At 43.1% G+C, this 22,973-nt stretch overlaps 1 protein-coding gene across 1 annotated transcript in view; it reads right to left on the reverse strand.

The window, feature by feature from the left end:
- adamts6 (ADAM metallopeptidase with thrombospondin type 1 motif, 6) overlaps positions 1-22,973 on the reverse strand; it is a 337,746-nt gene that overhangs the window by 178,703 nt on the left and 136,070 nt on the right. Inside the window, exon 11 of the mRNA XM_037692553.1 lies at positions 220-327. Coding sequence (XP_037548481.1) covers positions 220-327 — 108 coding nt within the window. The remainder of the gene's footprint in view (positions 1-219; positions 328-22,973) is intronic.

Genomic DNA, 22,973 nt, shown 5'->3' on the forward strand with positions numbered 1-22,973 from the left:
GGGGGGGGGGGGGGGGGGGGGGGGGGGGGGGGGGGGGGGGGTTATGTCCATTGGCACTGTGTAGTTTGATTCTTTAAAGAATGAGGTTCAGGTCTAATCTACTTCTGATTTAGCAACATGATGCAGGTGTACTGCTGATGTTGAGGGGGAAAAAACTTGTTTTTTTTTTTACTTTTTTGTAAAAATCTGTAAAGTTAAAAGAAGCGTAGGCTCACTTACCCCCTTCTCAATGATGCCAGTCTGACACAACGTCCCCTCTGCAGCTGGGATGCTGTTAGTTACACAACGGTTGCTTTTGCTAAGGCACCAGAGCTCTCTACACACTTCCTAGGAACAAATGCAAAAGCAAGTTGGTCAGAATAAATTAAAAAAGCTGTCTAGAGGGTGGATTGAAAGAGAAAGAGAAATATTTAGTCATATTATTCTCTGGTGGTTTTCCTCTTAGTGTTTTTTTATGCTGGATGACCATAATGGAAAAATAGAAAATTAATTTGTACATGACTTGAGATGAACGAAAAAAATGAGAGGAGCATCGAGAAAGGCATCTGATGTCAACAGCCCATATGCTTTAAATCATGGTGGATCCTAAGCAACAAGCCAAAGGTCATCTTGAGTTCTTAATCTTCTCTTAGGATAAATGAACAGTCAGCTGGATCAGCAGCATGACTAACATTTGTTCCTGTTCATCTCAGAACCACACGGGATTGTGACATCAGTTCAAGAAAACACATTTTGGTGTTTTATGGGAAAACAGGACAGCAACAGGCTTCCAAAGTCTTGGATAAAGATGGCATTTAGACCTAACAACTATCTTCAGCATTACTGAGTGGGCTGAAGAAACATTAGATCTCAGCCTAAAACAGGGAGACAATCCATTTGGATTTCTGAAGAAAAACAGGTGACAGTTGACCTTGAAACTGAAGATAGTTGAACTGAAACTCTGGCACAACAATTTCTTGGGGGATCAGTAAAGTTCTATCCTATCTTATCTTGTCTTACAAAAATGTTATAAGAGCAGTGGTGAACCAGGTATTTCAGTGGTGTACTGAGGGACTAAATTAAGCTTTTAATGTGCAATTATGTTACCACAGCAATATAAAACTTTATTATTACCAAGAGTGCACATGACTTTTTTAGTGGGCTCCTCGGGTGAGTACCAGGAGATGGTGTTTAGTACTCACCGCATATGCAGCTTTGTTTTAATAAGTGCCACCTTCCTCGCTGTCCTCCTCAGTGTGACTCCGCCTATTCTCTGCTTCAGCTTTCTGCACGGTAGATGATGCAGATGCTGCAGATGTACCTCCTTGTCCTTGGTATTTTTTTCTCTTTCATTATTTTGTAAGTCCCCCTATTTTGTGAAATGTAGTTATGACACCCTTCATGTGTTTGTATTTGTATCTTGTTGCATTGTTCTGTTTTGTGTTGTTAATAAAGTTCTAGAAAAAAACTGATGGGCTGCATATATGCAGGTAAGGGGCATTTACCTTGGGGACCAATTGAGATTGTCGATTAGTCTGTTGTTGACACGCCTACTGAATTGATTGACAGGTTGCATCACAGATCCGACTCGTGCAAAGAAAGAGAACGCTGCCGCCGCCCACCGGCCCTAGGTGGAGGCGGGGCGGCTCAGATGCAGCAGTAGTGGTGTTCTAAGGGGGCATTCACACCAGCCCTGTTTAGTCCGCTTTAATCAAACTCTTAGCTCGTTTTCATAGAAAGTCCGGTTCGTTTGGGGAGGTGTGAACGCGCCATCGAACTCTGTCACGGAACAAAAAGGCGAACTCTGGCCCGGGCTAAAACCTAGGTCTCGGTCCGGTAGAAGCGAACTCCAGCGTGGTTCGAGTACAGTGTGAATGCAAACAGACCAGGCCCCGCTCCACAGGACAAAGAAACATGCATTGCTCTATATGGAGCCGTCAGGTAGCTAACAACAAAAAAAGGTTCAATCATCTCATCTGGACCAGTTTCTTTTAGTAAGAAATGTTTCGTTTCCCATCCGGAAGACTTTATCAATCTGCGGCCTGCCAACAAGAGCTGTCCCATAGGTAGCCTTCATTGCTGTGTTTCAAGCCAACCTCCTGTTGGAATCTCAGAAGTAGGCTTTTAAACATGCAAACAGGGCCCACATGTCCAAAACAATAAATCATCATGTATAACAATAAAATGTTTGACTGTCATACATGGTGATTGGTTGTACTCAAGGTCGCAGTTACACCCCAAAGTAGCAAAAATATAAATTATAAAAAGAAACAGTACAGTAGTCACTCGTTTATTGCTGGGGTTCCATACACTGCCCCCATGCACCCCCCCATGATAAGTGAAAAATCGCGAAGTAGAGATACAGTAGTCCAAGTCCAAGTTCAGTTAAAGTACAGTAAACTTTGTCATGACATGTGCCAGGCTGCAATCACACTCGTCACCTGTTACTCTCGATCTCCCTGTAATTGTAAGAGTATCACTGCCTGCAGCTCCTCGTCCAAGATGGCCGCTAATTTTCTAAAGCTGATGGCCATCAACTTGATGAGGCTCATCTCCTACTTAAGGCTGCAGTCCAATGTTACTCTTCGCTGGAGCATTGACCATCAATAATATTTATGCCTCTGGCCTGTACGTTCACATTAAGTAAATCTACTTACCAGCTTTTCTTGTCCTCAGCGATCCAGTCTCCTCGGTCCTGGTTTCCTTGGTCCTGTCCTGGTTCCCTTGGTCCTGCCCTGGTCCTCCTCGTGCCTCGTCCTGGTTCTCCTCGTACCTAGTACTGGTTCTCCTCATGTCTAGTCCTGATTCTCCTCGTGCCTCGTCTTGGTTCTCCTCGAGCCTTGCCTACCACCACTTGCCAGCCTCCCTTGTCCTGTTGGACCCTTGGCCTTATCTCCCTCTGGAGCTGTCCCATGGATTTGGAGTTGGACCCAAAGACATCTTCAAACTTGTAAGAGAGAAACATCATCACATTAATATTGCCTGTTTACCCTGCCAGACTCCTCTGACCATCTCCTTCCTTTTCCAGGAGCTGCAGAGAAGCAACTGTCTATTATCCACTGTAAATAATAAACACTGTTACTTCTGTACCTACCTGTGTCTGTCTTGTTCTGGGTCTCATACAACTCTGGGTTCCCCAAGACATAACATAAATACTCCAGCTAACTAAGACCCAGAATGTGACCAGGAGCAAACAGGCCCATGCTACCTCTCAGGTGGAGCGAATCAACACATTGGAAGAAATACTGCAGCAGGTTCTGACCCAACAACGCTCCGCTCAGTCCAACCTGCAGGAACTTGGAGGTATGGTCTTTTCTATTCAACAACAACATCTACCACCTTCTCCTCCCACATCTACTGTCCAGTCAACCCCCAATTCCACTTGCACTTGTGAATCTCCTGGACCGGCTTCCCCTGCTCAACAGTTAATCATTAAGCCTTCTGAGTTCTTCGCAGGAGACCCTGACCAATGTGGAGGTTTCCTACTCCATTGCAGACTCGCCTTTGAAGGGGCTCCATCTCTTTACACTACTGACGCAGCTAAAATCACCTATTTTGTCAGTCAGCTCAAAGGTAATGCCCTCCGATGGGCCAACTCGTTTCTACAGTTCCATGATTCCATAATTCCTCTGTTACCTACGAACGACTTTTAAAGGAGTTTTGCTGGATTTTTGATCGCCCTCTGCAGGCGCCGAATGCCGCTCAGACCGGCTGGAACGAACTAGCACTACAAGGTACTTTCCTAAACTCTTTGTCTGATCACCGCAAGGACCAAACTACTGCTCAAGATGAATCTGAGGGGTTTGACCAATTAATCTACCTGGCTATTGCCATCGACGACCGCATACGGGAAAGATGACGGGAACATGACTACAACTCCCAAAGGCCTTCCACTTCCAGGTTTGCGACCTCATCAGGTGAACCACTTTCCTACAAACACGTCAAAGAGAAATAAAAGTCCTCATTTTCCCCGGGTCCTAGTTTCGCCGTTTCACCATTGGTTCAGACAACGCATCCCCTTGCTTTACCTGAGCCTGAACCAATGCAGGTTGGGCACACAGGACTGTCTACTGAGGTTCGCGAAGGACTATTCCATAATCGTCAAACCACTACACGACCTCACTGTCGGTTATCCACCAAGCCAAAAGAAGCTAAAACCTCTGTTGAAACCCCAGAATTATTTCAACCCAAAGGAACCTTTCACCGAACGTTAGACTCCATCTTGTCAACATGCATTCAGAACCATCATTGAAAAACTTACCTCTTCTCCTGTACTTGTATTTGCAGATCCTCGCAAGCCATATACTCTCCATACTGATGCCAGTTCTACAGGCCTCGGAGCAGTGCTTTATCAAGAAAATGATGGGAAAAATCAAGTTGTAGCTTATGCAAGTAGAGGTCTATCCAAAAGTGAATCAAACTACCCAGCACATAAATTGGAATTTCTGGCCCTTAAATGGGCAGTTACTGAGAAGTTTAATGATTACCTTTATGGAGCACAATTCACTGTTGCCACGGATAACAATCCACTAACTTATCTTTTGACATCATCTTAACTTGATGCTACAAGTTACAGATGGCTTTCTGCCCTATCCACATTCAACTTTAAGATTTTTTACCAAGCAGGAAAACAGAATGCTGATGCTGATGGGCTCTCCCGACGACAACATTCTGTGTTGCCTGACGATCTTTTGTCTTGTAAAGAAAGAGAGAGAGTGTTAAAATTTGTTCAACATCATCCAAAAGGACCAGTTTACACCTCAATTGACCAGCAAACTGTTGAAGCCATTTGTGACCATCAACTAGTGCTCAGCTCAAACAGTGATGATAACCATGCCCTTGTTCTCTCTTTGTCTGCCGATGTTGGAAGCCTACCTGACAGTTACACAAATGACATCCAATTTGCCACCTCTGTTCTCCCTCATTTCTCTACTGCTGATTTTGCTGCTAAACAGCGAGTGGACCCCACCGTCCAGCATGTGATTGCACAGCTTGAGAAAGGAGAATCCCCACCGCCATCGCTGAGGGATTCACTCCCAGATCTGCCACACCTGTTGAGAGAAGCAAACAAATTGGAGCTCCGTAACAACCTTCTTCTCAGGAGACGGCAAGTGGGAAATGGTATTACTTATCAGCTGGTACTACCGGAGGAGTGTCGGGATGTGGTGATGGTTCAGCTTCATGATCAAATGGGTCACCTAGGAATCAAGAGGACTTTGGACTTGGTTTGTTTGCGGCTCTTCTGGCCACGGATGTCCACTGACGTTTACAACAAAGCCAGAACCTGTGAACGATGTGTAAAGAGAAAGACCTTACCAGAACGAGCTGCACCCTTATTAACATCAAGACATCATGAACTTTAGAGCTGGTGTGTATAGATTTAGATATAGATATCTCTGGAACCAGATCGCAGAGTAAAAGATATTCTTGTGATTACGGATCACTTTACTAAGTATGCTGTCGCTGTTCCAACACTAAATCAAAAAGCTCGAACTGTTGCCAAGACCTTGTGGGAATTTTTTTTGTGCATTATGGCATTCCAGAGAGGCTACACAGCAACCAAGGACAGGATTTTGAATCCCTTTCCATCAAAGAACTCTGTGAAATTGTTGGCATCCATAAAGGAAGGACAACTCCTTATCATCTCAGAGGTAATCCTGTGGAGAGATTTAATCGCACATTGCTCAAATGCTTGGGACATTAACTGAACAAGACAAATCTCGATGGGAAGATTTTGTAAAACCACTTGTTCATGATACAACTGTACCAAGAACGACGTCAGTGGATTTGTTCCATTATTGTTTGGTCACCAACCTCGTCTCCCCATAGATTTGGCTTTTGGTTTGCTATTGGAGGAGGACACATCCACCTCTCACTTATAATATGTTCAAAAGCTGAAAGAAAACTCATTTGCAAGACAGTTATCGGTTGACTGTGGAGAACTCTGAAAAGGTGATGACTTGCAACAAAACCTTATTTGATCGGCAAGTCACTGTTTCCGACCTTGCCGTTGGAGGCAGAGTCCTGGTTAGGAATGTTTGACTGAGGGGAACGCACAAATTGGCTGACAAATGGGAACCTGACATTTATGTGGTAGTGAAGAGGACTGGCAACCTTCCTGTTTATACTGTTAAACCTGAAAGCCATGAGGAAATTATTAGAACACTCCACCGTGATCTCTTGCTGCCCTGTGGTTACCTACCTAAAAAGAGCCCTACAAGAGACTTGCTTATGAAGAGGAAAAAGAACTTACCTGTGAATTTACCTGATAATGATGACACAGATTCATTGGAGGATGAGGTCACCCCACCTTTATATGATCATTTTATTGACCCTGTGACATTTACCACAGTTATTGACATACCACCGGCCCAGCAGTGTGTTCCACCTACAAACCCACCTGAAATCCAAGTCCCTGACCAACCACATCCTCTGTTGCAGAAGAGGATATTGAGACTGTAGAATAGGAACCCCCAGATGTGGAACAAGAATAAGGGAACCTCAAGCTGTGGACATGGAGGAGATGCATGTCAGTTCAGATCCTGTTGATGTTGTAGGAGGTTCATTTTCTGAGCCTACTACTGCAGGATCTTCCAACAACAATACAGAACCAGAACCACATTCACTTGTAGAATCTGAACCTTCGGGTTCTGAGTCGGAACTGCCTTCACAGAGGTTAATCCGTTCAAGGAGACAGCCCGAACGGCTGAAATACTCCAAACTAGGTTATCCGCTGTTGAAAAGTATCCAGTCCTTATGCCATGGGCTGACCACTATGGTTTCATATGTTCTTGAAGGGACTGAGGATGAAACCCTGACTGCTCCTTGTACTATCCAGCCAGTCATCAGTTGTCAACCTGTTCCATGTACCGGGACGTACATGGAGTCGGGGAGGAACATGTAACCCACGTGACCACCACAATCAAGCCCCATCCCCTTTAAATTCCGGGCTCATCATAGGTCTTCCGGATGTTATCAACGCTGCTGCTCCCTGAGGCTGTACTCGGCATCCGTCATTATTTAAACAACTGGACAGTTGTGCATCAGAAAAGACTACTGCAATAAATCCGATATTTAACGTGCTCACCAGGTTGTGGTTTGGCTAGCAGCTGGTGTAGCTACCGTTTTGCACCTCCGAACCCATTACCATTGCAATCCCCGCAGACAATCCGCTCCTCAATGATCAGGTTTTTTTTGTGTACCTGATTGATGCCTCGAACCTGATGCCTGATTGTGTATCTTAAGATGGCGAGCTACCCATGAACCACTTGGTGGTAGGAACCCGAACCACCTTTTGAACTTTAAAGGGAAAACCCCAGATTATGTTTCCCTTCTGTGTCCCTTTGGGCAGTTTTGGAATCTATCCATAATATGTGGCTTTGATTTGTGTTATTTATTTCATTATCAATTATTTTTTGGGGGGTATATCTGTTGAAACTATTTATTTGGTTGTTTTTTGAATTAGTGTTATTGTTGTTATTATTATTTATTATTAAATATAATTTAAAATATAACTCTTCCTATCAGTCCCAATTATTCACCCAGGGTACAACTCTATGCCGTTCCTAGTTCTGAGTAAATTAAAATATGGTAGTCAGACGTGCGCACCCAGTCAGCGTTACAAAAGCATGTATTTCTGTTTCAAGATTACTTTAGGACAGTATGGGTTTCAATTTAGACAGTCATCTCAACTGTAAAAATAGGATCTAACAATCATGTTTACATACCATACCATACCATACCATACCATACCATACCATACCACACCACTTTAATTATAAATCACTTAAAACAAGAACAAGGCCAACCAACATGCTTACATTACTGTTTAGTTTAATGGAAGGGTCTATTTTCACTCCCAAATTAGTAACTACTTGTTTCTCTAACGAGGCTAGAGAGGAAAGGTCGATACAGTCGTTCTTGATTGTGCCATTAGGTGGAAACAACATTACTTCTGTCTTCTTCTCATTACAGTTTAAGGAACTCAAAGCAATCCAATCCCTGATGTCAACCAGGCAGTCAAGAAGAAGTTTGATAGAATGTGCACCAGTGTACTTCAGAGGGAAATAAATTTGACAGTTATCGGCATAAATATGAAATGGTATGCCGTGTTTATGAAAAATAGCACCTAGTGGCAGCAGGTATAAAGAAACTAGAAGAGGACTGAGGATGGATCGCTGCGGTACCCTCACCAAAGAGCTGCCAATGTTGCAGTAAAATCATTGATGTTGACACAAAAGGTTCTTTCAGAGAGGTTGGACCTAAACTATCTGAGGACTGACCCTGTGATGCCCACCCACTGCTGCAGCCTAGAAATGAGGATGTCATGGTCAGTGGTGTCAAAAGCAGATGTAAGGTCCAATAAGACAAGAAGCATAGAATCACCTGCATCCATGGATAGAAAAATATAAATAAAAACCATCACTAGAGCAGTCTCAGTGCTATGGAGAGATTTGAAGCCTAATTGAAACACCTCCAAAAAAGAGTGATCATCCAGGAAACATTTTAACTACGAATCGACTATTTTTTCCAGTAATTTGGAAACAAATGGGAGTCTAGAGACAGGCCAAACATTGTACACCACTGATGGGGCAAGGCTAGGTCTTTTCAGCAAAGGTTGAAAAGCTGCATGTTTAAAACATTTTGGCAGCATACTTAAGGTTAAACTGCTATTCACAATAGAGAGAAGAGAGGGACCCAGAATAGGAAATACCTCCTTTAGAAGCCGTGGGGGGATAATATCAAAGGGGGAACCAGATAGCTTTATGCTGCACATTAGAGGCTCCAAAAAAGATTGTGAGATGGGCTCAAAGTGGTCTATAATGTGTATATTAAACAGCAGCCTTAACATGAATCTATTGTGAGCAGAAGGGTATGAATACAGCAGTTTCTTCTTCTTCTTCTTCTTTTGGTTTATCCCTCTTCAGTGGTTGCCACAGCAAGTCATCCTCCTCCATTTCACTCAGTCCTCTGCATCTTCTGTCCTCACACCAACTACTTTCATGTCCTCTCTAACTGCATCCATATATCTTCTCTTTGGCCTTGCTCTTTGTCTTTTTCCTGGTGGTTGCATTTATAACATCCTTTTACCAATACACCCACTGTCCCTCCTCTGAGCATGTCCAAACCATCTTAGTCTGGCCTCTCTAACATTATCTCCTAGTTGTTCAACCTGTGCTGTACCTCTGATGATCTCATTCCTAATCTTATCCATCCTTGTCACTCCTAAGGAAAACTTCAACATCTTCATTTCTGCCCCTTCCAGTTCTTTCCCCTGTCTTCTTGTCAATGCCACTTTCTTTCCAACAATTGTCTCACAATTGTCTTGTAAACTTTCCCATTGACCTTTGCTGACACCCTGTTGTTGTAAATCACTCATGAAACCTTTCTTCATCCATTAGATCCTGCCTAGATTTTATTTTTCACCTCTTTACCACAGTCCCCATTTTCTTGGACAATAGACCCCAGGGACTGGAAGTCTTGCACCTTTGTGACCTCTGCTCCTTGTAGTCTCACCATTATACTAGCCTCCCTCTCATTCACACACGTACTCTTTCTTACTACGACTGACTTTCATTCCTCTTTTTTCAAGTGCATAACTCCACCTCTCCATGTTCTATTCCACTCTTCCTTGTTTTCACCATAGATCACATCATCTGCAAACATCATAGTCCATGGGGATTCCTGCCTGACCTCATTTGTTAGTCGGTCCATCACCAGAGCAAATAAGGGACTCGGAGCCGATCCTTGATGCAATTCCACTTCTACCTTGAAGCTGTCTGTCACTCCTACAATAAGTTTCAGGTTTTTGGATTTGTAATAGCCAGATACAAGGATAAAAATAATCTTTTTATTTTTTTATTTTTGCAGATGCAGAAAAGGTCAGGATCCAACAGAGGTGACAGGTGACATTTCACATGTGAGTGGGGAGAGACTAACTTGTTAAAGTTTGCAGCAATGACATCACTGGCACTGGTGCATAGCAATTGCAGAGGAGCATTGTGATAACGTGGTTCGTGGGGGGGAAATCCAAGAGTGGGGTCCGATAGACAAAGTAGGGGTCATGCACAGATAGTCAAGAGTTCAAATAACAAGTCCAAAAGGGTTAAAATGCAATACAGAAATCCGTAGACAGAAGAAGTATCCAAAACCAGGGTCAGATGGGTGAACACAATCAGGCAAGGAGTACGTAGAGCAGTAAATCGTAATGATGAGGCGTGAGGTCGTAATCCAAAGATTAAGGCGTGATCAAGAGCAAGAAGACAAGATGGGGTGTGGTGGCTCAGAGGTTAAAGAAGGTGGGCCTGTGATAGGAAGATTGCCGGTTCAAGCCCCGGTACCGATGACATCAAAAATGTGGGTGGGATAGGTGAAGCACCCACACCTGCCCTCACCCTCATTTGTCCCACTCTGGGCCCTTGAGCAAGGCCCTTAACCCCCACCAGCTGCTCCTCTGGGTGGCCTAGATAGCAGCTCTCTGTTCCACACAGAGGGCTGTGGTAGCTCAGTGGTCCGTGGTTGCGTCAGGAAGGACATCCGGTGTAAAAATAACTGCCAAGTCTTCGTGCAACTTAGTTCGCTATGGCAACCCCTAACGCAGGGAGCAGCCGAAAGAAGAAGAAAAAAAAGAGCAAGAAGACAAGATGGCTGGACATCAGGAACCATGAGAGGAATAATAATCTGGTGGAGACTGAGTGGGAGCTTGGGGTTTAAGAAGGATAGGAAACAGGTGAATGGCATCATAGCTGATTAAGGTGAATGAGCAGAGTGGGTGCGGTAATGTCAAGAGCAGAGAAACAGAACATAACTAAAACATGACAGGAGGGGCTGAGAGCTAGGCAGGGGACAGAGGGTGTGATCATAACATATCTGCACCTTTAAGATCCGGCATCCTGTGGAGCACTAGGAAAGCTAGAAAGCTAGAATGAACCGGGTGGGTGGAAGGGGTCCAGAGGAGGGCAAGGACATAGTTTGGAGGTCAGAAGGGATGTCCAGGGCTGTTCCAGGGCTCAGGTGGGTGGCCAGGAGGTTGTCTGGCATGTGGTAACATCTCGGGAGGCCGGCCGGGTGCCCATCCAATACATGGCAAAAGGGGTGCAGGATAGGCAGAGAGGGAATCAGAAGAGGGAGAGGCAACAGCAGGCAATGGGGTTAGATCTGTAGCAGGTGAAGCAGTCAGATCTGCAGCAGGCTAAGGGGTCAGATCTATAGCAGGCGATGGGGTCAGATCTACAGCAGGCAAAGGGGTCAGATCTGAAGCAGGTGATGGGGTCAGATCTACAGCTATCGTGGAGGTCTGTGGAGCTGCAGCTGCCATGGAAGCCAGGGGAGCTGCAGCTGTCTCGAAAAGTGTGGTAGAACCCTCCAGAGGAGTGGTGGAACGTGAAGGTGGACTTTCATCCCCGACACCCACTGCGAGGCGTGGAAGTGGGCTGTCATCCACGCCACCCACGGCAAGGCGTGGAGGTGGGCTGTTGTCCCTGACACCCACGGCGAGGTGTGGAAGTGGGCTGTCATCCCCGACACCCACTACGAGGTGTGGAGGTGGGCTGTCATCCTCGACACCCACTGCGAGGCATGGAAGTGGGCTGTCATCCACACCACCCATGGTGAGGCGTGAAGGTGGGCTGTTGTCTCTGACACCCACTGTGAGGCATGGAAGTGGTGGCAAGGCATGGAGGTGGGCTGTTGTCCCCAACACCTACGGCAAGGCGTGGTGGTGAGCTATTGTCCCCAACACTCACGGTGAGGCGTGGAGGTGGGCTGTCATCCCCAACACTCATGGCTAGGCGTGGAGGTGGGCTGTCATCCCCGACACCCATAGCGATGGGTGGAGATGGGGTGTCGTCCCCGACACCCACGGTGATGTGTAATGGTGGGCTGTTATCCCCGACATCCACTGCGAGGCGAGGCATGAAGCCCTCAAGCAGTGTAGAACCCTCAAGACAAGGCATGGAGCTCTCAATGGATGTGGGACCCTCGAGGCCATGCATGAAGCCCTTAGGACAAGGTGTGGAGCCCTCGAGTGATGTGGGAACCTCAAAGCCAGGCGTGGAGCCCTCGAGCAATATGGGACCCTCGAGGCCAGGCATGAAGCTCTCTGGACAAGGTGTGGAGCCCTTGAGCAGTGTGGGACCCTCGATGCCAGGCATGGAACCCTCAGGACAAGGTGGTGGCCCTTGACCAGTGTGGGACCCTTGAGACCAGGCTTTGAGATTGTGTGTTCTGCAGCTGGCTTGGAGGCTGTGGGGTCTGTAGCAGGCTTGAGAGTCCTGGGGTCTGCAGCAGGCTTGAGAGTCATTTGATCTGCAGCCGACGTGGGGCTCATGGGGTTTGCAGCTGACATGGGGCTCATGGGGTCTGCAGCCAACATAGGACCTGCTGAAGGCGTGGGACCCGCTAAAGATGTGGGTTTTGCAGAGAGTGTGGGGCTAGGAAGAGTCTCTGAGGGTGGAGTGCCAAACTGAAAATGGAACATGGTCATAAAAAGCTACATTTTAATGTCTAGGTTTATTATGGAGCCCACGATGCCAGAGAGTCACAGTTGTACCATGCCATACCAATTTATTTCTAAAGCACTTAAAATACAACATAGCAGCTGTCCGAAGTGGTGCTGTACAAGAATAAAAACAAACAAAAAACAGTAAAACAATAAAAACACCTAAATATATATAAAAACATAATCAGAACATCACAAGTAAAATAATATAACATTAAAACACAGATGCTAACTCACTCTAGGTTAAAAGCCAATGGAAAAGAAAATGTGTTTTTAAACGAGTTTTAAAAACAGATAGTGATGGGGCCTGCCTGACCTCCAGTGGTAGCTCATTCCACAATTTAGAAGCAAGAGCTGAAAATGCTCAGTCTCCTCTGGATTTATAAAAGGTTTTCGGGACTGCTAAAAGCATCTGGTCAGAGGATCTAAGAGCACATGATGGCAAATAAAAGTGAAGCAGTTCAGACAAATGAGAGGGACTAAGACTGTTCAAAGACTTAAAAACAAACAATATAATTTTAATATGGATTTGAAACTGGACAGGAAGCCAGTGAAGGGACATCAGAACTGGTGTGATGTACTCAGGTCTTTTGACAGGCGCCTCAGCTGAAAGAAAAGAGGACTTAACCACGTTGTTAACATGGCAGTCAAGTTTCAGGCAGGGTTCCATTTTCACTCCTAAATTTGTCACAATGGATTTTTCATATGGGGCCAAAGAGGAAAAATCCAAGGTGGAGAAACTGCTAGGGCCACAGGATTTAAAGACCATAACGTCAGTCTTTTTTTTTTTTTCATTAAAATGGAAGAAATTAAGTGCCATCCAACATCTAATGTCATCAAGACAGTCCAGGAGAGACTGAGTGGAGCCATTATGTTTCAAAGGGAAGTAGACTTGGCAGTCATCCGCATATAAAGTAAATTGCACACCATGCTTTCTGAAAATAGAACCCAGTGGCAGAAGTTAAAGAGAAAACAGGAGAGGACCAAGAGTAGAGCCCTGGGCTACACCCCCAGGGGAGGGCAGCAGAAGCAGAGGTAAAAGTATCCATCATCACACTGAAACCCATCCATCCGTCCATTATCTTTACCCGCTTATTCCATTTTGGGTCACGGGGGTCGCTGGTGCCCATGTCCAGCAATCACTGTGCGAGGGGCAGGGTACACCCTGGATGGGTCGCAAGTCCATCACAGGGCCACATAGAGACAAACGAGACAAACAAACATTTACTCTCTCACTCACACCTAGGGACAATTTAGAGTTATCATCAGTCTAACATACAAGTTTTTGGTCTGTGGGAGGAAACTGGAGCACCTGGAGAAAACCCACGCATGCACGGAGAGAACATGCAAACTCCACCCAGAAAGGCCCCTGGACCGGGGATTGAACCAGGGATCTGCTCACTGAGAGGCAGCAGCTCTACCAGTTGCGCCACTGTGCTGCCCATCACACTGAAACTTCTATCAGAAAAGTAGGACCTAAACCACTGCAGAGCTGAGCCAGTGATGCCCACCCACTGCTCCAATCTGGAGATGAGAATGTTATGATTGACTGTGTCAAAAGCAATTGTGTTGGCTTAGAATCTATTTTTAGACAGATTATTTTGTCAAGGTTCAGGTTTTTGGTTTAAAAATAGCCAGACACAATAGTAAAAATGAGAATATTTTTTTTATTTCTTGCAGCTGCAGAAAGGGTCAGGATCCAACAGAGGTGACAGGTCTTCACAGACAAGTGGGGAGAGAGTCACCTGTCAAAGTCTGTAGCGATGACATCATTGGCACTTGTATAGAGCAGCTGTGGAGGAGAGCTGCTAAAAGTTTTTTTTGTGGGGGCAAATCTAAAAGAGTGGTCTGAGAGATGAAGCGGGGGTCATGCACAGATAGTCAAACTTAGTTTTGCCGGAAGGCATCATCAGGCTTGATCGAAGGCGAAACGTTTCAGCACAAAAAAAAGAAACTGTCCAGATGACCTGACTGAAAAATGTTGGATTGTATACCTGGATTATTGAGCATGGACTTTGTTGTTTTCAACCAGTTTGACACGACTGTCAACAAGGAAGAGGGCCGGCAATGGAGGAGGGGGCGTTCCAAAGAGACCAACTTAGCATCAACAAAACTGATTTATTTCACTTTAGAGTAAGCTGTTGGGGGAAAAATCAGTTTTGTGTTGTGCGTTTCCTTGACTGATGAAGCCTTCCAGATCGAAAGCGAAATGTTTCAGCATAAAAAAAGAAACCGTCCAGATGACCTGACTGAAAAATGTTGGATTGTATAGCTGGATTATCGAGCATGGACTTCGTTACCTCCCTCATTGCTCTACGTCCCATTTCCTTATATTCCTGTCTACTCTCTTCAGTCCTCTCATTATCATATTTCTTCTTGGCTAACCTCTTTCTTTGAATAGCTTCCTGCACTTCAAAGATTCAGAGATTCTTTATTGTCATTCTAACCACATGTGGTACATGTGGTAGAATGAAATTATGTACACAGGGTCCCAGTTACATCCAACAATAAAATGTAAAAGAAAAAAGTAATAAGATCTAAGATATGAATTAAGACTATGAACTAAGAAAAACATTAGCAAAAAATACGCTAAGCACTAATAGCATAAAAACAATAAACACAATACGCTGAACAGCAGCACTAATGTGAATCTGTGTGAGCAGATGAGCTTGAATGAACATAGCAACATGAAACAGATCAGCAGCAAAATGATGTGATTTTTCACAATGATTATCCTGGCTAGATATTCATGAGTCCAACAGTCTCAAGGTAGAAGCTGTTCCTCAGTCTAGTGGTTCTACACTTAATGCTCCTTAACCTCCTTCTTGAGGGGAGCGGGGCAAAAAGTGTGTTCTGTGTGAGTGGGGTCCTTCATGATGCACGTGGACCTTTTCCTACATTTGGAGGTGTAGATGTCTGTGATGGTGGGGAGGCTGACTCTAACAGACTTCTGTGCAGCCTTCACCACTCTCTGCAAGGCTTTTCTTTCTGCAGCTGTGCAGCCTCCATGCCACACGTTGATGCTGGAACATAGGATGCTCTCCACTGCACACCTGTAGAAGAAGGTGAGGACTGAGCTTCCCAGACCAGCTCGCCTCAATCGCCTGAGGAAGTAGAGTCTCTGATGAACTTTTTTGATCAGGCTGGTGGTGTTGCTGCCCTTCACTATTCCACCACCAGGTGTCTTTATCATCCATTCATTGTCCAGATGACACACCAAGTACCTTCTTAGCATTCTCTCTAATTACTGTTTCTGTAATAGCCCAGTCATCTGGAAGCTCTTACCACCCAGAGCTTTTAACAGCTCCTCCCTGAATTTATCACATTTTTCATTTCTCAGCTTCCATCATTTGGTCTTCTCTGATTTTACTTGTTTTCTCTTCTTCACAACAGTCATTCTACACATAATCATCCGATGCTGTCTGGCCACACTTTCCCCTGTCACAACCTTACAGTTCCCAATCTCCCTCACGTTTCCTCTTCTACACAAAATGTAGTCTATCTGCATATTCTTTCTTCCATTCTTATAGGTCACGCTATGTTCTTCCCTCTTTTGGAAATATGTGTTGACTACAGACATTTCCACTCTCTTTGTAAAATCCACCACCATCTGTCCTTCTTGGTGTTTTTCTTTGACACCAAACCCACCCATCACTTCCTCCTTCCCTCTGTTTCCTTCACCAACATGTCCATTCAGGTCTGCTCCCATCACTACCTTCTCCTCCCTGGGAATACTCTCTATCACTTCATCCAGATCCTTCCAAAATGTATCTTTCTCCTCCACATCACATACGACCTGTGGAATATAACCACTGACAACATTTAGTATCAGACCTTCTACTTCTACCTTTTGACACATCACCCTATCGACACTCTTTTCACCTCTACTACATTCTTTGCCAACTCCTCCTTCAGGACCACCCCTACTCTATTTCTCTTTCTATCCACACCATGGTAAACCAGTTTGAAAGCTGCTCCAATGCTGCGAGTCTTGCTGCTCTTCCACTTGGTCTCTTGGACACATAAAATATCAACATTTGGTTTTGCTTTGATGAACTCGCATCGATTTGGCAAAAGTTTTTATTAGTTTTTTTTTTTTTTGGTCAGATGCCCTTCCCGATAATCCTCACCATTTACCTGGGCTTGGGACCGGCACCAGAGATACACAGGCTTGTGCTCCCTAGTGGCTCGTTTTATGAATACATCAGCTTAAAGGCAAGAAATCAGCAGCATGGAAAATCAGCAGCTTAAGGGAGACTTGGTGGCAACCATCTCGGATTTTTACATGGAAACCCAATTTTTTAAGAAGCTTGCTTACGCCTAGACGTAGTCACACACCAAAATAGAAGACAGTACCTCCCATATTTTTCAAGTTATCATGCTCAAAACATGGACAGACTGACAAGCAGATGGAGAGAGGTATTCTGATTCATGTTCAATAATCCAGCTAGAAAAATCTAACAAAGTCAAGTTAGGTCCTCTGGGCAGTTTCTTTTTGTTGAAACATTTCCTCTTTCATCCAAAGGACTTCATTCATCCGAGGAGCCAAAACAAACTCAGTCTTAAAAATAGCACCTTCTCATATTGGATCAAACTGGTTGATCCACTATGAGTTTGAGATGGAGAGAGGGTTTTTCCAATTTGCCCTCATTGCTCCATGATAGGGGACTAAGAAAAGTTGAATATTATCAAAGGTTATAAGCATTTTTAAAAAAAAATTGTATTTTTATTAAAACATATGTCACTTGTTCTAATCTCTGGATACTTCTGTCAGCAGACAAGGCCTTAAGAGGGCAGGAATGGATCATCTATATTATAAAGAAATAGCTGAACAACCTAGCATTATATTTTCCAGTAAACCGATATGGATTACCTTGTGTCTCAACTTCAAAGATATTTACAGGCTAGTTATGTGCAGCAGAGGTGCAGGCTCATGAAAAAGAGTTATGATCCTGCACAGAGATTTTGACCCTCAGGGTTAATAAATATGCCACAGTGCTGCAGCTCTCTAAGCCCATCTAGATTAAGCAAGGCAACAAACTGTCACGTTCAGGTTACAGGGACTCCACTTTGCTAGCTGGTTTTTATGAGCTACCATCCTGCTACATTCACTATCTCTGCTGTGATGAAAGATCAGTGTCCCGGACCGTAGCAAACTCAACAAGCCTAACAGATTCATTCATTCATTCATTCATTCATTCATTCATTCATTCATTCATTCATCCATTCATCCATTTATTTGTTTGTTTAATTATTTAGTTAATTCGTTATATCTTTATTTATTTGTTTCTTTCTTTCTTTATATTTACTGACAAGAAGCTGGTGATAAAAAGTCACGCAGTGCTCTAGAAGACTAATACAGTCATTAAATGGTGTTTGTTGTTCAGATCACCAACGTCCATCTCTTCTCTGCTTTAGGAACACTGCCTGTGTTTGTAGCTTTCTGTGAGTAACCGAGAGCTGGAATGTTTAAATGTGACTAAATTATGGCTGTTATTGAACCCAAACTTCTCTTCTCAACATCTGTAAGACTTTTCCCACCTTTGACACAGCCTCATGCTGTGATTTAAAATCCAACATACCCACAGGACTCAGTCAACAAATCTTTGAATTTAATTGAAAACTGAAGGCTTTGCAGGCCATAATCAGTGAAATATTACTAATATGTCAGACTGCATCAGCGCTTCCCAGCCTTGTTTGGATATGGCTATGAAACACAAAATAATGTATTTCCTTGGATTAGTTTTCAACTTAAGAATGGCTTTTTAACCCTTTTTACAATAATATACAAAAAAAAAAAAAATACCCATCTAGACTTATTTCAGAAGAGGGAGATAAAGCTTATGAGCATTTTCTTAAAAAAATATATAACCTTCATTACAAACAAGTGGTATGCTGATGTCACCCGTCGCTGAGATTTAAATAGCAAATGTTTGTACAGTTTGTACAGTCTTTTTACAATTTATGTTAATAACGTAGGTCAAAACATTCCTGATGCCTATTTACATTACTATGCCAACAATACAGTTGTTTTTATCGAGCTAATACAGTTGCCAAGGTTTTCCAGCTTTTACAGTCTGCATTCAACATCATCCAGTCAGATTTGTTCCCTCTCAAATTGGTGCTAAATGCTGATAAAATCAAAAGGATGTTGTTTTCCAACCGAAAGTCGGTGCCAGCAACCCTTCCTCTTATCTCAGCCATGTTTTGTGTTCCTATTGAGATTCTTACAAATACTTGGGAATTTTTATTAATACACATGCCTCTTTTAAGCCACTTTGAAAACTTGATAAAGAAACTGAAATTATATTTGGGTTTATTTTTCAGAAATAGATCTTGTTTAACTCTGAATGCTAGGACACACCTTGTTTCTGCTACTTTCCTACCAGCCATCAATTATGGTGACATTATTTACAAGAATGCCCCTGTGAAGTCCTTGCAGATGTTGGATGCTGTCTACCATGGGGCACTGAGGTTCATAACTGGTTGTAATTACTGTACCCATCACTGCACCCTGTATTCATTGGTCAGTTGGTCATCATTATCTATACATATAGTTTCCTCAAATGATTGAGGCGACTAGTTTACATATACATATGGTGGAAGCCATCTTCAATTTTGATGTGGCAACCCAATTTTTGTTGGTGACCTTTCTTACACATAGATGCAGCCACACATGAAAATGGAAGTTGGTACCTCAATAATTTTTCAAGTTATCATGCTCACAACATGCACGGATGGATGGATGGATGGATGGATGGATGGATGGATGGATGGATGGATGGATGGTATTTCTAATTCCACCCCTTTGCTCTGCGATAGGGAACAAAAAGATGGGATGTTGGTAAAATGTAGAGAAAAAAGGAATAATTTAATATTTCATAATTCACAAATCTCATTTTATTCACTAAAGAATGAAGTTCATATATAAAACGGTTAGACTAAGAAAATGTGAGGATTTACGTTCATACTCCTACCACGACTCATTTCCCTACTGCTCATGAGACACAGGTGCTAACCACAACTGCAGTTAACAAACCATTAACAACAGCTGACACTGAGGACCTGATTAGCAGAGACTGTGGGTTAAATTGCCTTGGTTATTTTTAGCCTATAGCCATCATCTCTGACATCTCTGACACCTCAAGTCTGCCACCATAAGTGTTGGTTTGCTGCATCCTCCTGGAACTAAATCTCTACTCATGACCTGCAATAAGCATTTACACATCTCGGTCTCGAGGTTAGAGGCCGAAAATCACCAAGGCACTTCAACATTCAGGTGGAGAGTTGTAGCAGGTCCTCTGCTTAAATCCAGTCCCTGCTCATCAAAGCAGTGGGCCTAAAATAGACACTTGAGGGACCCCAGAGCTTAGAGAAGCCACAAACAAAGAACATTCCCCTAAATGAACAGACTTTGGTCCACAGTATCAAAAGCAGCAGAAAGGTGTAATAACACAAAAACAGAAGAGCTCCCTGAATCAGCTGTTAATAGAAGATCATTAAAAGCTCTTAAAAGGGCTGTCTTTGTGCTGTGGCCCAATTTAAAACCTGACTGGAATTTTCCGCAATGTTGTTGGAAGTAAAAAAAAAAAATCCTAATTTGATTAAAAACTACTTTCTCTAAAAAATTTTGACAGAAAAGGAAATTTTGAAATAGGTCTAGGAGAACTGCTGGGTGAAAGTTTTTCTTCTTTATGAGTGGCTGCATTACAACATGTTTAAAAATAGCTGGAACACAGCCTGGTGAGAGGGACATGTTAATGAGGATAACAACTAATGGACCAGTAGTGTGAAAAATTTCCTTATACAAGATGGAACATTGTCCAAAGGTAAATTACAAGGCTGCATATGATGCACAACGTCTTTAAACAGCAAAGTCATTGACTCAAACTGTTCAAAGGCAGCTGAGGATGAAGTAAAGAGTTGTCTGTGTCAAACTGGGTTGAAGAGGACCGCAGAATAGAGATTTTCTCAATTTAAAAAGTTCTAAAACTTTTCACACAGAGCAGGAAATCAAGTAACATGATCAGCATCATAAGGATTTACAACAGCGTTAAAAACATTAAAAAGAACCTGAGGTCAGTGGCTGTTGTTTAAAACCACATTAGATTTTAAAAAAGCAGTCTTAGCAGCTTTAACAGCTCTCTGGTAATTTAATAAGCTGTCTTTAAAGATGTCCAGTGAAAATTGTAGTTTGTCCTTACTCCAATTGCTCTCAGCTCATCTGCACTGAGGTCTGAATTTGCGGGTGGTTTCATTCAGCCACAGCTGAAATGGAGACTGTCTGTTTGATTTTTTTTGTGGAACAACAGAGTTTAGAATATCAGTACATGTCAAAATGAACAGATCAGTTAACTTGTCCACATTGGACACAGAGCAGAACCGAGGGTTGCAGAAGACAGAGTCCTTAAAACCAGTGGAGAAACACAACTCTGTGTTGAAGTTCATTGCACGTGCAGAATGCACAGATGAACCAATCCGTTCCTTCCTACCAGAGACCACCACAATTACCAGAACAGGTAGATAATCTGATAAAAGAATTCCACAGATTTCCACAGTTGACACATTTATCCCATAAGACAGCGCAAGATCCAGTGTGTGTCCTGTTTAAGTGGCACAGGTGACGGACTGCATGAGATTAAAAAAGTTAGCAATGTTCATAAAACTGTTGGCCAGAGGTCCAGCCTCACAGTAGACATGAATGTTAAAATCACCAACTATTAAAAGACGGTCATATCGTAGCATAAGTCCCGTCATAAAATCAGTAAAATCTTTAATAAAATCCTTGCTGTATTTATTAGATGGTGGGTAGATTGTGGAGAAGAGTAAAAGAGAAATGTTTATCTCAACCATCTGAAGCTCAAAACTAGAGTAAAAATGAGTCAGATGACAATTAAAACTGGATTTAAAAACAGAGGCTAATCTACCTCCTTTACTGGTGATCAGAAGAGAGCTAAAGAAAGTACAGCCAGGAGGGAGAAAATGGAACTTACTCACAAACATGGCCAAGTTTCTGTCAAGAAAATAAAATCTTTTTTTTTTTTTTTTACAGTGGTAAAATAGTTAGGGCTAGGTACCTTTCTAAAAAAAATTGGTATCAGTACTGGTGTCGGTACCTTCACTTCGGTGTCGGTTCCTGGATGGTTCTTTTTTCGGTACCAATTTTTTATTAATATTAATTTTAACAAGAATAAAATTATTCTACACATTACAGTGCAGTGAGTTTTATTGTTTAACTTTAGTATTTCTATTCCAAGCAGTTCTCTTACATAAAAATAAACAAATAATTTCAAGGTCAAAAGAACAGTTGCAAACAACAAGTGACACGTCAGTGTCTAATGCTCACTGCTACACACTGAGGACCTTTTCACTTCACAGTTTTTCTTCAGAAAAATCAAAGTCTGCTTTCTATGTACACAAACAAGCCACTCCTGGCTGATGGTGTCTCCAGCAGTGGAAAATGTTCTCTCTGAGGGTGAGGATGATGATTGCACACACAGATACCTGGTTGTCATGTTCGATAGCATTGTCATAGTGTCCCTCACATTCCACCACCAGGTCACTGGATTCACTGAGATTAGGTTTAATGGCAGACTTCTGTATATCTGTGTCTTTTCCTGAATCTTCTCTGTGGTTCTCTGGGGTTTAGGGCTCTTATCATCTCCCTAATTGACATTAGTACACAAAACATCAACAATAACATGCTTGTGTTATTATTGCTCAAAAAACATCCATCTAGGATGAGAGATAAAGTCATAACTGGTCAACAATATTTTTTACAGCTTAACAACAAAGTCCATGCTCAATAGTCCAGGTATAAAATCCAACATTTTTCAGTCAGGTCATCTGCACAGTTTCTTTTTTTGTGCTGAAACGTTTCGCCTTCGGTCCAGAAGGCTTCATCAGTCAAGGAAACACACAACAAAACTGGTTCTTCCTCCAACAGCTTACTCAAAAGTGGAATAAACCAGTTCTGCTTGTGATTAGATGGTTTCTTTGGTACGCCCCTCCTCCATTGTCGGCCTTCTTCCTTGTTGACAGTCTTGTCAAACTGCTTGAAAACAACAAAGTCCATGCTCAATAATTCAGGTATAAAATCCAACATCTTTCAGTCAGGTCATCTGGACAGTTTCTTTTTTTGTGCTGAAACGTTTCGCCTTCGTTCCAGAAGGCTTCATCAAAAATCGAAGGCAAAACGTTTCAGCACAAATAAAGAAACTGTCCAGATGACCTGACTGAAAAATGTGGGATTTTATACCTGGATTATTGAGCATAGATTTTGTTGTTTTCAACCAGTTTGACAAGACTGTCAGCAAGGAAGAGGGCCGGCAATGGAGGAGGGGCGTACCAAAGAGACCATCTAATCACAAGCAGAACTGGTTTGTTCCAATTTGGAGTAAGCTGTTAGAGGAAGAATCAGTTTTGTTGTGTGTTTACTTGACTGATGAAAGCTTCCGGACAGAAGGCGAAACGTTTCAGCACAAAAAAAAAAAAA

The sequence above is a fragment of the Nematolebias whitei genome, chromosome 18, assembly GCF_014905685.2.
Source record: "Nematolebias whitei isolate Nwh7 chromosome 18, NemWhi1, whole genome shotgun sequence".
NCBI classification, from domain to species: domain Eukaryota; kingdom Metazoa; phylum Chordata; class Actinopteri; order Cyprinodontiformes; family Rivulidae; genus Nematolebias; species Nematolebias whitei.